We start from the raw sequence: 16,569 nt of genomic DNA, 5'->3' as shown, positions 1-16,569 counted from the left end.
TTTCTGCTATCAATATCTAGTTTGATTTCATTGTGATCAGAGAACACAGTCTATATGATTTTAATTATTTTAAATTTGTTAAAAGACTGAGTTTTGGCCCAGGATATGGTATATATGTTGATACATGTTCCATAGGCACTGGAAAAGAATGTGTGTTCTGTTGTTCTGTTGGTGGAGTGCTCTATACATGTTTAGATCCTGTTGATTATTGGTGCTGTTGATTTCTTTCATATCCTTGCTGATTTTCTTTCTAATGATTCTCTTTACCTTATTTAAAAATACCAAGTTGCAGATACTACTACTAATAAGCCTGATTTGATTAAGTGCTTATTATATGCAAAGCATTCTCTTTAAGTCTTTTTATATGCATTATATCATTTAATCCTCCCAATAACCCAGTGTGTCACATATTATTATTACTGAGGTTGAGAGAGGTTAAATGACTTGCCCACCAAGATCACAGAGCTAGTAGATGGCAGAGCTGGCATTCCAACCCAGGGTTGTCTATTACATGTGTGCATGTAACCTCTATGCAATTTGTTCTACCAGGATCCTAGATGACTTGATAAATTTTCTTCCAGTTCACATTTGAGTAAAGACGCAAACGTTATAGGGATGGCTGTGGGGAAAGTCCCACCAAAGTACGGAAGGCAGACTCTAAGGTAGTCCCCAATGATTCCCACTTCTTGGTACCCGTTTGTATAATGCCCTCCCCTTGAATATGGTCTGGACTTAGTGACTCACTTCTAATGGACAGAATATGGCAAAAGTGATGGATGTCACTTCTAAGGTTAAGTTACAAAGAGATTGTGGTTTCCATCTTGGGCCTAATGTCTCTCTCCCCATCCCTCATCCACTGAGGGAAGCCAGGTGCCGTGCTGTGAGCTGCCCTATGGACAGGCCCGCGTGACAAGGAAGCGATGCCTCGGGCTCACAGCCAGGGAGGGCCTGAGGCTGCCAGTAGCCATGTGAGTGAACACAGCTGCAGAGCCTCCCTGACACAAACCTCGAGATGACTGACGCTCCAGCTGCCACCTTGACTGTAGCCTTGTAAGGGACCCTGAGCCAGAGGCATCTGGCTAACCTGTGCCTGGGTCACTGACCCACAGAAACTATGTTGTTTTAAGCTGTTGAGTTTGGGTGAAAGTACCCAAGAAAGAGAGAAAGCAAAGGTAGGAAGCCAATCTTTTGGCTTCTGACACTACCCTCTTCTCTTGGGATTGAAACTCCAGGGAAATCAAGAGATGACAGAGACCTCCTGACAGACTGGGGTAAAAAATATAAAAAAAGAGGACCTCTGTCCTGTTTACCATGAGTCTGAGAGGACATCACCTCACATGATCCTACTATGCAGTGAGGGGCAAATATAGGTGGGGACAATCAGAAGTCCAAGAGAGTAATAGACATAAATCGCATCCTGGAGTCTCTGGTAGGCACAAAGAGAACCCAGAGGTTCCCTGGTGTCCCCAGAGAGGGGCATGGAAATTAGGTGAGTTGGGCACCTGGAGCTGGTCGTGGGATTTCTGTGGTGGAGGGGAGGTAACCTGTGAAAGAGACACTGCTTAGAGCCCCTCTTGCTCTAGCCACTACCTGCCTTCTTTGGGAGACTGAAGATTTAACAAGGGACTGAGTTAGTGTGTAAGAGACGATGTTCCACTGCTTGGCAGGTTTAAGATTATTTAATGCATTGTGTCATTCCCTCTGCCCCCAATAGCACCATTAATGGAAATGGGGGCTTTAAAGTGAATGCAGTTATTTCTTACAAGCCTGTAATGTGTGTTGATCCACTCCAGTCACTGCTACCATGTGTTGTCACACCTTGGCAGCCCCATTGCTTCCACAAGGCCACTGAGATGAGTGACCCCTAGGCCTCCTAGTTTCCATTTTTGGTTGCTACCCTGACTCAGACAGAAAATGAAAATGATAAAGTAGAGGGGCAAGTGACAGCCTTAAATGGTGAGAGTGGTATAGAAAGGGTAGCAGAAGCACAGAAATGGCTAGACATAGCTGCATACTTGAAGATGGCCTGGTGTAGGCGTGGAAGTTGTTCCTTACTCATCTTTGGTGAAATGGAGCGTAATCTTAATTGATGCGTCTTGCTCCCAAATCAGCTAACCTCAATTGGTAGTCGTCATAAGTGCCTCCTCCTTTTTCTGTGGTTACAGTGTGTCCTCCTCTTCTTTGGAAATTTAACTTGAGTTATAGGGCTGCCATATATGGCTGTACAGATTGTGCAAAAATCCAGGTGGTACCATTTATATTGTATGAGATGATTTGACAAGTCATCTCTCAGTAATCTTTCCACATCATTACCTCTGGATTCTCATTATTCTCATTCATTAACAAATATTTAAGATTTATTAAGTGCCAGGTGTTTTAGGTGCTGGGGATTTGGCAATGAACAAGATAAATAGAGTCTGTGCCCTTGGCTTTGGTACAAAAAGAGACAGATGATAACACCATGAACAATGTAAGTTTCGATGTTATAAAGAAGAGGTTGCACATGTGGGTGTGAGGTAAAATGTTGGGGAGATAATTTCTTATGTTCTTTAATAATACACAGAACCATAGCCTCTAAATATGTATTCTGTACTTAACCATTTTCCTCGCTTTTGAAACTCGAGACAGCAGACAATATGCTGTATGTATACAATAGATATTTAATACAAGGTAATAGAGTTAACAACTTCTTATTAGTTTTTGCATTTGTCCTACCAGGATGAAATGGTATTTTAAGAGAATATGAATTACTCAATACACTGAGTGGGAATAGTTTGAAAATTGTATCATTACATAAAATTAAGGATACTTTTATGGGGTTGGTGGTGGCAGAGAGGCAGATTTTACAAATTTAGTATATTCTTGACATTTGTGAGGAATATTTTCTAAGACTAGGAGAGGCCTCAAGATCACAAACCTCACCAGGGCACATAATTTCCCCATAAAACATACGAAAATATAACTGAAATATTTAAATATCTTTTGTATCCTTAATGGTTCTCTGTAAGTACAGGGCTGAAAATATTTGTAGGGTTATTTTCTGGCTTAGAACCTTCATTTCCTTAGACTTCTTCATTACCAGTACTAGTGGTTGGTTTTCTTTTAAGAGACTTTCTCTTTTAATTAAAAAAAAAAAAAGTAGAGGTTAAAAACAAACAAACCATGAAAGTGATTACATTCTTAATGAATAGAAAAGTATTGGAACATATGAAGATGATGGTTCATGAGTCTGACTCACTCTTGGATTAGGGACCCACTAACCTACAGAAGCCCTCAGAAAATGAGAAATCACTATGAGTCATTAACAATTAGAGTCAATGAAAAACACTGAAACCAAGAATGTTAAATCCACAGATGTTAAAGGTCTTTCGTATCTAAATTACAGATCCATAGTAGGAGGGAAAAATACAACCATTTGCTCATCTGTTTATTGTTATAGTATATGCAAGATCATTTTTATTGATAGAACAGTGATATAGAATTTTCCTAGCTGAATATCACATGAGAAACTGCTCTGGAACAGCTTAAATTGGATTTTTAGTCTTTTGCCAAATACCAGCTACTATGGCTGCTTCCTAATTTGTCACAAATTCATGAATGCTCTGAACCTCAGGTTCCTTCTTTTAGTGAGGATTGATAAGTCCAACCTCCAAGGGCAGAGGTGAGGATGAACTGAGCCAGGGTGATAAGAAATCTTCATACACATGGAAGTGATGTGTATTCAATCAGGTATCACTGGCTTCATATTCCCAGGTTTGTTCCTTGAGCAGAATAAACACATGGGAAGCACCAACTAGCTGAAATGGATGTTGTGTAAGGGGTTTAACTTACTTCTTTTACAAACCACTGACAAAAGGCAGGACCAATCCATTCTCTTGCATGAATACCGCAGTCAATCCAGACAGCTCTTTTGTAAGCTCGTGATCTTCTGCCCAGCTGAAAACAAGAGTATTCATAGTAACCAACACAGTTTTTTATTTTTTGATTCATTGACCAGCATAATTAATAAGGTTTCAGCATAATTATTCACTATAGTTTGTTTCATTAGGTAACCCATGAAAAAGAGAGATTCCTTATCTACTTCAGAAGTCCAGCCTTGTTTATACAGAAGCAATAAATTTATCACCCTAATTACAAATCAAAGAACTAGAAAATACACAAGGAAAAGAGCAATCTCCTAAATAGGTTTGCTTCTCTATTTTAATATACTATATGACTGATAAGTAAAAAGCCAAATGTCCCCCCCTGTCCTCCATCCAAGGACTCTTAAAGAGCTAGCAATATTTTTTAGGTGAACAAAGTCAAATTTCATTTCAGCACAAAATGGAAAAACACAAAACAACTTGATCTGTAGAATCAAGTGGCAGATTTTTCTTTATAATCCTATTATCAATATTACTTATAACCTGGTTTCTAACCCAGGTTATGAATAGGTGGCTCTTGACATTATAATTATAGGGGATCTAGTTTTCATTTATTCATTAATTCACTCAACTAATACGTCAGGAAATCCTTTTCAATGTCAGACATTGTACTTGGCACCGGAGATTGAAAGTTGAAAGATAAGGATTTATATGCTAACGGAGAGAACAGACATATGAGCAATTAATCCTTATGATGTGTGTAAGTTACTTGATAGGAGTGCTCTAGAACAGGGGAACATGCCTATGTTTCTTGAGAAATAGAAGCCTTCTCAGGAGAGGAGCCTTCTTCTTGAGCACTGGAGACTTGAGCAAGACTTGAAGCTTGCCTGGCAGACAAGTCGGAAGAAGGCATTTCAAGCTTGGAAGAGAATCTGAGCACATCCTATCTGAGGAACTTTCTAGGACATGAGGAAGGAATGGCAGGTGAAGCTGGACGCAGAACCAGGGAACACATGAAATTCCTGAATACCATGTAAAAGAGAGAAGGCTTCAACCTGAATTTCATGTGGAGCTGGGGAGAGAAAGAGAGAGTGAGAGCTTGCAATGACAGCATGTGGTGATGGATGAGAAGGTAGAGGTGGGGGACTTGAGAGGAAGTTCAGTACTGAGGCCATTATTCCGATAGTCGAGGGGGAATAGATCCAGAGATAAGTTAGGGCAACAGCAGTGAGGGCAGGAGAAGTGGTGAGGGCACATCCAAAAGATACTTAGAAGAAAGAATGGTTAGTTCCCGGTGGTAGATTTAAAATAAGTGGTTAAAATAAAGGAGAGGAATTTAGGAGGATGCTCATGTTTTTTGACGGGGAGCACACCATTCTGAGCCTAGGTGCTTTTGTGAATACTGAGATGAGAATGTAAAGTAGACAGTAATAAATGAATTTAAAGCTCCAGAGGGTGGACTCGACTGAATAGAATAGTCTGGAATGATTGTTGAAACCATGGGGAGGCTGTGCCCATGTAGAGAATGTTCATAGAACGAAAGCACATCTGAGGCTAGAATGCTAGGATTATCACCAAGAACCTAAGGGAAAGACAAGGGGAGAAGAGCCAGAGAATGAGACCAAGGGGAATGGTCAGGGAGATGGGAGGGGAACCAACGAGGACTCATTGTTGACCTTGGCAAGAGAAGGTTTAGAGGAGTCGTGGGGGTGCAAAGGCCAGGAAGTCAAGGTCTGAATGGGAAGTGAGGAAGTAGAGACAGTGATGCTTTATTATATATCTTTTTAGATGTTTGGTTGAGAAGGAATAAAGAGCTACAGGTCAGTGGATAGACGAGAACACAAGGCTGGGAATGACACATACCTTCTCACACATTTATGTATTTTTTATTGGTTCACCTTAAGTAGCGCCAACTAACAAATCATGTTGAAGGCCATTCTTTTTTAAGTACATTCATAACTCTGACTGTGTTAGAATTCTCTGTAAGACTCAATGGCAAAAATTTACTGTGGCTTAAAACCTAAGGAAAATTGTTTTCTTAAATGATTAGATGATGTGAAATATGAGACTGACAGGCCATTTCATTTCTTTTCCCCATAGGTCACAGTTAGACAAAAAGGAGTGGCAACATTTTAGTTAATTTTCTATTTTTACCTTTAAAACAAAAAGAGATCTTCCCTCATATGATTTGCCAATAGAAAACATGTGAATGAGTCCTGAATGAGTATTATTCAGATGATGCATCCAATTTTGAATCTAAAAGCAAGTAAATAAAAACCGTGTCAGACTCCCATAATTATAGAGCTATTAGAGAACAAAAGGTAACAAAAAGACAATAGGTTTCAGAACTCAAAGAGCATACATGGAATATAATATTGAACAAAAACCAATTCTCTATTGTAATTTTCTTTAGGATACTTAAAATTACATTTTATTTTCTGCCTTTACAAATTCGACCTTCATGTCTTTATATTGTTACCTCTTTAAAGCATACCTTCTGCTACCATTTATCAATAATATCTTGATGGCAGAGTTTTAAAGAAAGTTAATTGATGCATTCTGAGTTCCTCTTAAAAATCAAAATTTATTTCCATTTCCCCCCAAGTATTTAAAAGAAAATAAAAGAAATCGGCGTTGGTAAACCATCTAGACCACTTGAAAGTGTTCATTAAAGTCCAATATATTATAATTTGCCACTGAACAGAAGATGCTAAGAAAAAGGCATTATTTTTCGCATTTAAAGGTAATGTATCAAGCCACACATCAGAAGTCATAGTCTGAGTAATTTCCCCAGTAATACATTTCCCCAGTGATACATTTGCATTGATCTGTTCACACACACTTATCTGTCATCAGGAGAAGGTATACGAGTATTTGAGATGGATGAATAAGGCACTTAGAAAGATGGGTGACATTTCTGACTTAAAAGCCCTGTGAGGAGGAAGGAAGTCACATAAAAGTGTCCCACTGTTTCCATGATGTAAAAGAGTCTATGCTGAAAAAATAGATTTTGGAAAGTAGCCATATTTTCTTTCTATTCTTATTTATTCTAATGAATATATATATAGAATATACATCCATATATTTTAAAAATTTGACTTTATTTATAGTGCATGTTAATAGCACTTCCATGTGCTAACGTATCTAACACCTTTCCTTTGTTGTAACATAAAATATGTAGAAATAATTTTGAAAAGAAAATCATTATCAAGAGAACCAAAAATTTGCTTAAAAATATGACTATAACAGGATCTTATTAATTCTACATATGGCATTCCTCTGCTCAATTCAAGGGAAGCATGGAAAATATATATACACATTCATTTAATCATTCTGTCATCAACTCTTTATTTGGAGGTCTCTATTTGCTTGCCACTTAGAGTCATGAACAAGAAAGAAATGGCCTGCCCTCATGGAACTTGCAGCTTATTAGGAGAGAAAGGCATTCATCAAATAATTGTCCATCCATGGGCTGTGGGCACATGCAGTGTGCTGGGGTTGGAGTGGAGTCCTGATCCAGTCTGGGAGAGTGGAAACAGATCTTCTTGCTTAAGCTGAGATTTGAAGAGTAACTAGTTGTTGTCCAGGTGAACAGTAAAGGGTGGGGTAGTGGGAATGAGGTGGCTGTGTATTCCAGGTAGAATAAGTAACAGCATGTTAATAGGTCCTGAGATGCCACAGATGAGGCTTGGTTTTTGGGAAGTCTTAAGTTTGCAGGAGGTGTGGGGCAAGAATCAAAGCTCACACTACCCCTCAACAAATCGCTGTCCTCCAACTTCGGCTAGCTCTACCTTCCATCAGAAAGTGCATCAGGCTTTTTAGTTACGGTCTTTATAAATGAAATTATTCACAACATTACCTTACTCTTCCAATGTCCTTCCATGTCCTTTCTAGGGGTGGGTCGGGTAAAGCAGATGAAATTCAAATCATTTTGCTATGTCTTTTATAGCAGTTAAAGGCTTAATGAAGAGAGGATTGAACTGAGGGGCCTAGACAATAAAAGAGCTTTTTATATAGCCCCACCTCTGTCTTAACGCTTCTCGATAAAGGTGCATTGATTAAAAAAAAAAATAAATTAAAAAAAAAGCTCCTTTGGTTACATACTTCTTCTAAGGAGTGATAAACTTCGTAATTATATTCAGAAAGGGATCTTCGATTTCTCTGGGCTTGCAAACTGCTTTCCTTTTCTAGTGTGTTCTGGAGATCTTCTATGAGAATCCTGGATTTGAAATGGTAGACATGAAGAAAATTAAATGGAGTAATATAAAAATCAGGCAATATCCAAGAAAATCATGCATCTTTGAGGAGAAAGACAGAGAAGATTGACATTTCTGAAAATACCAAATGTTGGGAAAACGTTCTTTTTTAGGAAATAAAAACTTAAATAAATGGTGTAATAAATATAAAATGTAAAATAGGCAGGTGTTTTCAAATATTAATAGTAATAACTACCATTGATTTACAGGTACAAGAATTGAATGATGGATATGACCACTTACATTTGTTAAGTGCCTGCTAGGAACTGTGCTATATATTTCACACACATGATCACAGATAATAACCCTATGACGTAGGTTTTATTGTTAACTCCATTTCACAAATGGGGAAACTGAGGCTCAAATGGGTGAAGAACTTCCAACATCACTCTGCTAGTAGAGGGTGCAGAACCAGAATTTCAACTTGGACTGTGAACACAAATTCCCGTCTTTAGACTCCATTCTGGTTTGACATTATGCAAACTGAAACAAGACAAAGTCTTTTACTCCCTCACCACATCCTCCTTTCCGTCCATTTCTATCTGTTGCCATCCCTTTCATCACTGAGAAACCATCTCATATCATCACCCAGCACACCTGACCCAAGACTCAGAGAGAAAAGGAAAAGGAAGGAAGAAGCTATAGTTCTCCAGAGAAACCTGAAGAAATGCCCTGAGTGGGAGAAAGTGAACGCCACTGCCTGCCAGTATGAAGAATGCCGAGAGAAGACAAGCTCAGCTAATCAAAGTGAATGCATTTGAAAATTGAAGGCTGTTGCTAGGGTGGGGGACTCCAGGGTCACTGCAGTGTGTGGAACCACCTCCATCTGGAGTCGTTAGTGTTCTTGGTGAGATGTCTGGGCTAGATAGAGGCTTGTCTCCCCAATACTCACTTATCTCCTCTAACTAGAGGGCCGTGAAGTAACAAGGCATTCCCTCATTTTGGATGCTTCAAGATGTTAAGAGCCTCGCAGTGATTTTTCTGGGCCTGGCAGGTAGCTAAAACGCTTTGCTTTCATATTTTATCTTCCCAAAGAACCTATTGCTTCGTAGTTTAAGTGCTATTAAAAAATCATGTAATGGCATCTTTAAATGACTTCCAAGGTTGATCTATATAAGCCACTTTATAAAAAAAGATTATCTTGAATGACCTGAATCAACACTTTTTGTTCCATGAAGGAAGCAGCTTTACTCAGGGTCAGGCCGGGTGTAGAACTTTCCTTTTGATTCCTTCCTTTGTTATTTGCTGAATATTGTACCCATTGTGGACAAATACTTAATGAGGAATTTATCATTAGCTGATTGTTCTTTTTCTTTCAATTTTTGACTTTAAAAATAGGAAACATTAAATATCAAGATGGGGGGGCAGGTAACACAAAGTTGGTAAACTTGCTTTGTAGCTACTTGCAGTGGCTCAATGTGAGTGGGACATTCGATTGTCCGTCTGAACATGATCTGTATTAGTGTGTCGTTTCTTCCCACAAGGAAAGAAGTTACAGTTGAAAGTGGGTTTGTATGGACTACAACACCTTAAAATATCACCTGTGTAGGTCTTAAGACCCAAATGAACTTTTGTATCACTGTCCAAGCTTCCTGTGTTGTGAAATACTATGGGGTGGTCAAGAAAGATGCAAGTTTGATTAGGCTGAGATGGTTTGTCAACATAGTCCTTTTACTGCAGGCAATCTTCAAAAGAGTTTCCCTCACTAGTACCATCTATCCATGTCCTGGCGACTTTTCTCTATCCCAGGAAACTAAGAAAAAAAAAAAAGTAAATAGATTTGTCAGAGCCAGCAATCTACACAAGAATTTCCTCCCGAATTTTCAGTTTAAAAAGACAAAATACATAAACACAAAAAGTTTTCAAAATGTTTACAAAACGGAGCTGTAGTGTATTGCTTTTGCAGTATTTCCGAAGTGGACAGACCTTCTAAATATAAACAAGTGCAGATAACTTGTTTCCACTCAAGAGCAATCCCACCCATGTATCATCAGAAAGTTTTGAAGTTCTGATGCTGATAATGCATGTGTTGGGCAGCTCTTGGTAGAACAACCATTGTAAGAAGGGGGAGAGAATTAGGACACGAAGACAGATACACGTAGAGGGAAGAGGATATGAAGAGACAAAGGAAGACGACGGCCATGTACAAACTAAGAGAGGCCTGGGAAAGAGCCTTCTCTCACAGCCCTCAGAACGGACAAACCCTGCCCATACTGTGACTTCAGACGTCCAGCTTCCAGAATCATGAGATGACAAATTTGTTTTTAAGCCAGTCAGTCTGTGGTACTTTGTTATGGCAGCCATAAGTTTAATAACTTAGATTGTACTTTAACTCAGACCCTAAAAGACCAACCTGAAAATGAAAATAATTGTGACGTGGCAGGTCTAGCCCATGTTCCTTGTCAAGTAGTTGACTGGAAGCTGGAAGATTGATGAAAAGGTCATGAAATGCTGTCCAAAAATGGTTTTTGTAACTGTTGGATTTTCTTAGTTATTTGTGGCTGATTATTATTCCGATGCCAGGTGTAAGTACTCCTGGGGCTATGAAGAGCTTTCCAAGTGATGTCATCACTTAGTACAAAACCACCTCCTGAAAACTTCCAGGGTGGAGGGGAGGCTCAGAAATTTTTAATTCTATGACCAATTTTTACAGGTACTTAATGTACAAACTGATAGAAATTTTTTATGACAGAATAAATAATCTCATCTGTCATATCACCTAGGGGCCAGACATATGGGGCCACATTATCTTTGCTTTAAAGATAGTTATAGCTATACATTATAGCTATACATTATGTATAATTTTACAGGGTCAATGATAATCTTTTGAAAATATCCCAGACCACAATAATAAAAGTCAATTAAAATGATCTCTACCTACTGGCCCCGTGAAATTTCATTGACTTATGTGTTATTATCTTGGGACCAACAGAATCAGTAATTCTAAATGACTGAGGACACAACTGGTTTAAAACACTGTTTTTAAGACTCTATTCTCTGTGACATACAGTGTGATATTTTATTCTATATCTGTTCCACATGACCTATATTTAATGGCAGGAAATAGAGACTTGTTAAAATAACTGGTATATTCTTTTCTACTGAATAATAATTAATGAAACATGTGAGTTGTTACTGAGCACCTATAGATATAATTACCGAGCTCTTTCCTGCCGGGCATTCAGAGAATCAAGGCACGCTTTCAAAGCTACAGCAATGACTAAAATATATTCAATAGGAACAATAGTTTCATGCACAGCTGTGACTCTATCCTGTTCTAGAAGCACAGATAAAATACCTTACTGCAAAAAGCATATCAATACTTCAGTAAGGCTGTGATTATCTTTCTGCCAGGGAAGTATTGGTGTAGTAGACCAGGGAGGGACGTCACTGCCACTTTGCATCCCTTGGCCCAAGGAGACATTGACCCACAGAGCCATGAACCCATTTCAGGCCTTGCCCGACATTAGGGATCTTTGTAACAGTTTGGGCAGCACAGAACTTGCTAAAAAGGTGCAGTTGTTGAGGTCAGTCATTTATATCGTGCCTCTCAGCCCTCAAAACCTAGGATTTCAAACAAAAGATATGCCACTGCCTCCAGTCTCATTAATTCACTACACTGCATTTCAACGCCCCCTCCTGTTCCTGCATGACTCTCCATCTCTCCATTTCCTTTTCCCTTGCACCTGTTGGAATCCCTCTTTCATTGTAAATACATTTCCTACTTCCTCCAGTCTCTTCAGAGAACTCTCTTTTCTCATAGTCTTGCCCCAACAAAAATTGGACTCTCTTAAAGAAAGAGATTTTATTTTCTTTGGCTTTCTCTTCTTCCACTCCTCCTACCATGGGGCCAGAAGGGAGGGAGGTCAGCATTCTCCTGGAGTCCCATTTCTGCCTCCCCCTTAATCTTCTAACTTCCAGGAAAAGCTCATGCTCCCTCCTGCATCATGCCATTCCTAGCTGCTTTCCTCTCACTCCTGCGTACTCTCTCATGTCCCTATTCCAGGAATTCTCTCCCTCCACCTCTAATCTTGCAATCAGCCAAGGAGACTCGAGACTGCGGTGATGCGATGATTCTCTGGTGACTTAGCCCATCCATTCTTGACCACAGTGATCGCTACTCCACTTCATCTGTCTCCTCCATGGCTACTTCCTGAATCTTGTCACCAGCCATAAGTGTTCTACCCCAGAACTCTTAGCATCCAATAACCTACACTTTGTCAAAACTTCATTGCTTCCAGCTTGTTGTTTTCAGTCACACTAAATCTGTTTTCAATATAAAGATCTTCATCCCTTCCTTGATTTTTCCATTTTGTCCCATTATCCCTCCTAGACTCTCCTCCATTCCTATCCAGATTAGACCCATGGATGGACACTTGAGCTAGTGCCTCTCTAGGAACTACTACTTCCTTGCCAGCTTGATCTTTCTTAGTTCCTGTCCAATAAAATTTCAACTCTGTATCAGGTTTACAATCTTTCTTCTCTGCAACAACTACTTATATTGGTTCCTACCCCAGTTTTTCTCTCAGAACACTCTTCAATACCTGTTTTTTCACTTTCAGAGGATAATCTTGCTTCTTACTTCATCCAGAAAATTTTAGCCATCAGTTATGATCTCTTTCTGCTAGAACCACATTTACCTCTTCAGTCTTAGAGGATAAAGTGCCCTTCCTATTGTGCAAACCCACTCTCCACTTGTGCATTCTTTCCTGCGCCATCGGCCTTTCCTTCCTTTCCGGTCCTTCCCCTCAGCCCACAGACAGGCCAAAATGGCCTCCGACCCAAACAAATCCCAAATCTCAGGCAGTCATTGATGCTGCATCTTCCTGTAGTCACTCCTAATTCTCTGCTTGTCTCCTTATTCTGCCTTCTAAGCGCAGTTGTCTGCACTGCTGCTCCATGTCCTCTCCTCCTGTTCACTTCTCTGTCTTCTGCTCCTGACAATCTAATCCCAGCATTAGAGTCACCAACACAGTTTCTATTGCCAAATCCAAAGGACACTGGTCATTCCTTTTCTCTGCGGCACTTGGCACCACTGACGTTCCTTCTCCCTAAAGTCTTTCGTTTCTTTTTTGACTCCTGTGAGTATCTTCCACTTGCTCTATTCTTAGTAATCTATTCCTTGACAAACAAACAAACAAACAAACAAACAAACAAACAACACCCAAATAACCAAATCTGTTTGAATCTGTCTGCTCAGTTACCCAAGCTAGAAGACTTGGCGTCATGCTTGGCTTCTTCCTGTTCCACCTACATCCAACCAAGTGTGGAGTCCGGGCGGGGTGGGGGGGTTTGCCGCTGAACTGCTGAAAGCTGTCCTGGTCCCACTTCTCTGGTCGTGACTCAGGGCCTCTCTCTCAATAGGAGACTACGTTTGCAATCTCCTATTCCCCCTCCACCCAGTTACACGTGGCTCCCTTCTTACATCTTCTTACATGGGGGTTGTGCAGCGCCACCCACAGGACAAAGTCTGAGCTTGCTCTTTGCAAGGTCCTGAGTCTCATCCTTTGCCTGACACAGCTCCTACAAGAAAGCTTGTTCTGTCCCTGCTTTTCTATCCACATTCTAGGCACTCCTAGGCTGCTCTCCTTTCCTTTGTGTTTACACTGACCACTTAGTGGTGATGTTGAGATAAGATGTCACTGTGGGTCCTTTCCCCTCCCCCATTACACTAATATGCTCATCAAAGGTAAACATGATTGTGTTATATTCATGTTGGTTTTCCCCACTTGATAAAATACCTGAAACATTGTCACTGGCAACCAATACATAACCTGAATACAGCTATCATTGAATTCAATTTAGTACAAATGAATTAAGCAATGAAAAAAAAAGCTTACTTGTACGGGATGGTGGCTTCCTCTAAGAAGGCTAACAGGGCTCGGGAACCATTTTGGGGAATATGGACATCAGTAACTGTTCCCTCTGAGACATAGGAGAGACTGCTGGGCTGCCACAGGTCCACCTATAGTGCAGGAACCAACCTATAATTCACATTCAGTGTAGGTGGGGAAAGATCCGTGTCACAATGTCAAACACATTATCTTGTTTGCATTCAGAAACACCAAACACATTTTGGAATTAGACTCAATGCATTGACTTTGCATTTGGTCTGCAAATTGTCTCATATCCAGATAGAATGTGATCATTATTTATATGTAATAGTTTAAAGACTAATACATTAAAGCCACAAAGGAAAAATAACATAGTTCTAAGTATGACTATGATATTGCTTAAAACTATTTATTGCATAAATTTTTGAATAATAAGAAAAAGAAAGATATAAATTACCCTTCATCCTACTAGAGAAGCAAATCGTGTAGCTTGACAACATTTGGTAACTTTAGATGAAATATTCTCCGGGCTGCTCCTCCTTCCCTAACGCGTGCCTTTCACTAATTTCTACTCCATCTTCACATGTCAACAGAAACAGCCCTTTCTCAGGGAAGACGCATCAGCTAGAGTAGATCCCCTTGCGCTTCTTTCATTTGATAACTTCCTCTTACCAGAATGCACCATATTTTGCCATGTATAATGCGCTCCCGTGTGTAACGCGCACCTATGTTTTTGGCCCAAACTTTCAAGGGAATGGAATTAGTATTACCCATGTATAATGCACATCCTTACTTTTCTCCCACATATTTGGGCAAACAATGTGCATTATCTACAGCGAAATATGGTCAACTCCATGAGGGCAGAGGATTTGTCCAGTCTGGTCATCACGAGGTGCCTAAAATGGCGCCTTATGTATATTAGCAACTCAGTCGTCATCTGTTGCAGGGTGTAGACCCCGGGTAGTAACTCACTACACGTTCACCAGGTGGTCAGTGGTTTGCAGGCAAGCAGGAACCACGTATGTTTGGCGTCCTGTAGTGTTCCCAGTGCCTTGTCTAGTGCTCTGTACCTGGTAGGAGCTCCACATTCCTGGAAAGAATGACTGAACTCAGCTGGGGGGGAGGACAGCTCAATCTGTACCAGCCTAGAACTACGTTTTCAATAAGGCACAGTGTGTCTGTCCAGTCCTGTCGGTCTGCTCTCTGCCTTGCGGCTCCCTCTTCCTGCATTTCCGGTCTTGGTTTATTGCAGGATCTCGATACCGGCTAAATCCTTATCTGATCAGGATGAGTTACTACATCTTCACTAAGATGCCAGTGTCTCTGCATTCTCTTAGGAATTCCAGAAGACTAAAAATACTTTGTGACTCAAGGAAACATACACCTCTACCGGTATAATTTAACCTGGAACAGGGTAGAGAGCCATTTATTTTGGGGACAAAGAGTCTACTTGTTCTCTTTCAAGCAGTTGTCTCTTCCACTAATTTGCAAGGGCAAATCTGACTCAGCTAACATGCTAGCCCAACAATCGGAGAAAAGCAGAAGTGTGGGGCTGGGAGGGATGCTGAGAGATCATTTGGTCCATCTGTCAGCCCTTGGGCAAGGATACATCTAGGACTGAATCAAACTGTCCCCAATAGATGCAAGTAAACCATATCTTTGAAGTCTCCAAAAGAGGAGTGTCACCGACATACTGGTTTAACTCTGATTGACATTTAACAAGATTGCAGATATTTTTCTTAATCTCTTACACTGAAGCATAGTTTCATTTTTTTTGTTTGTTTTGTTCTATTCTTTAGTGAGGAATGTCTGGTTTCTTGCCTTTGTGAGATAAAGCATGTTGGTATCTTTCACTTTTCTTTATACATTACATTTTTAAAATTATTTAATCATCTTTGGGACTTGCCTCTAAACCTTTATAGAGACAGATTTTTTTTTCTTTCTGATGGTGTTGGTTTTTATGCTCATTTCACTGTTATTTTTTTTTTAAAAATTGATTACAATTGACGTACAATATTATATTAGTTTCAGTTGTAAAGCATAGTGGTTAAACGTTTATATAACTTAGAAAGTGATCCCCTCGATAAATCTAGTACCCATCGGGTACCCCAGTTATTACAGTATTGACTATATAATCCCTATGCTATACTTTACATCCCCGTGACTGTTTTTACAACTTTACATCCCCGTGACTGTTTTTACAACTGGCAATTTGTACAGGTTAATCCCTTCTCCCCAACCCCCTTCCCATCTGTCAACCATCAATTTATTTTTCAGAGACAGATTTTTTATATTAAGGTTTCCTGCAATCATTTAATGCCAGTGGAGATGAGGAAATAGTGCCATATTCACAGAGATGAGGAAATAGTGCCATATTCATAGGGTAAAGAGCCACAGGAATCGAAATAATATGAATAAGCCTCTGGAGATGAGTGTGTAAGTGTTATTTTCTGGAGTACATGCTAAAATAAGCACCCTCATCCCACAGAAGAGCGTAGCGTCCCCATAGGAACGGGAGTAATATGCCCTCCAGCCTAACCTGGAGAAGACCTCCTAGGAAACCAACATGTCATCAGAAAAAGAGTTGAAGCCCATAATTTACTGATTGGGTAAGTG

General features: G+C 39.9%; 1 protein-coding gene across 1 annotated transcript in view; it reads right to left on the bottom strand.

Moving 5' to 3' along the window:
- Positions 1-16,569, bottom strand: part of CPA6 (carboxypeptidase A6) — a 224,912-nt gene that overhangs the window by 59,584 nt on the left and 148,759 nt on the right. Inside the window, exons 3-6 of the mRNA XM_019725306.2 lie at positions 13,960-14,084; positions 7,968-8,082; positions 6,018-6,119; positions 3,832-3,936 (exon numbers count right to left, since the gene is read on the bottom strand). Coding sequence (XP_019580865.2) covers positions 3,832-3,936; positions 6,018-6,119; positions 7,968-8,082; positions 13,960-14,084 — 447 coding nt within the window. The remainder of the gene's footprint in view (positions 1-3,831; positions 3,937-6,017; positions 6,120-7,967; positions 8,083-13,959; positions 14,085-16,569) is intronic.

This window comes from Rhinolophus sinicus, linkage group LG14 (assembly GCF_036562045.2).
Source record: "Rhinolophus sinicus isolate RSC01 linkage group LG14, ASM3656204v1, whole genome shotgun sequence".
Lineage (NCBI taxonomy): Eukaryota > Metazoa > Chordata > Mammalia > Chiroptera > Rhinolophidae > Rhinolophus > Rhinolophus sinicus.
The sequence above is the reverse complement of the archived record's forward strand: the minus strand, read 5'-3'. Positions and strand labels throughout refer to the sequence as shown.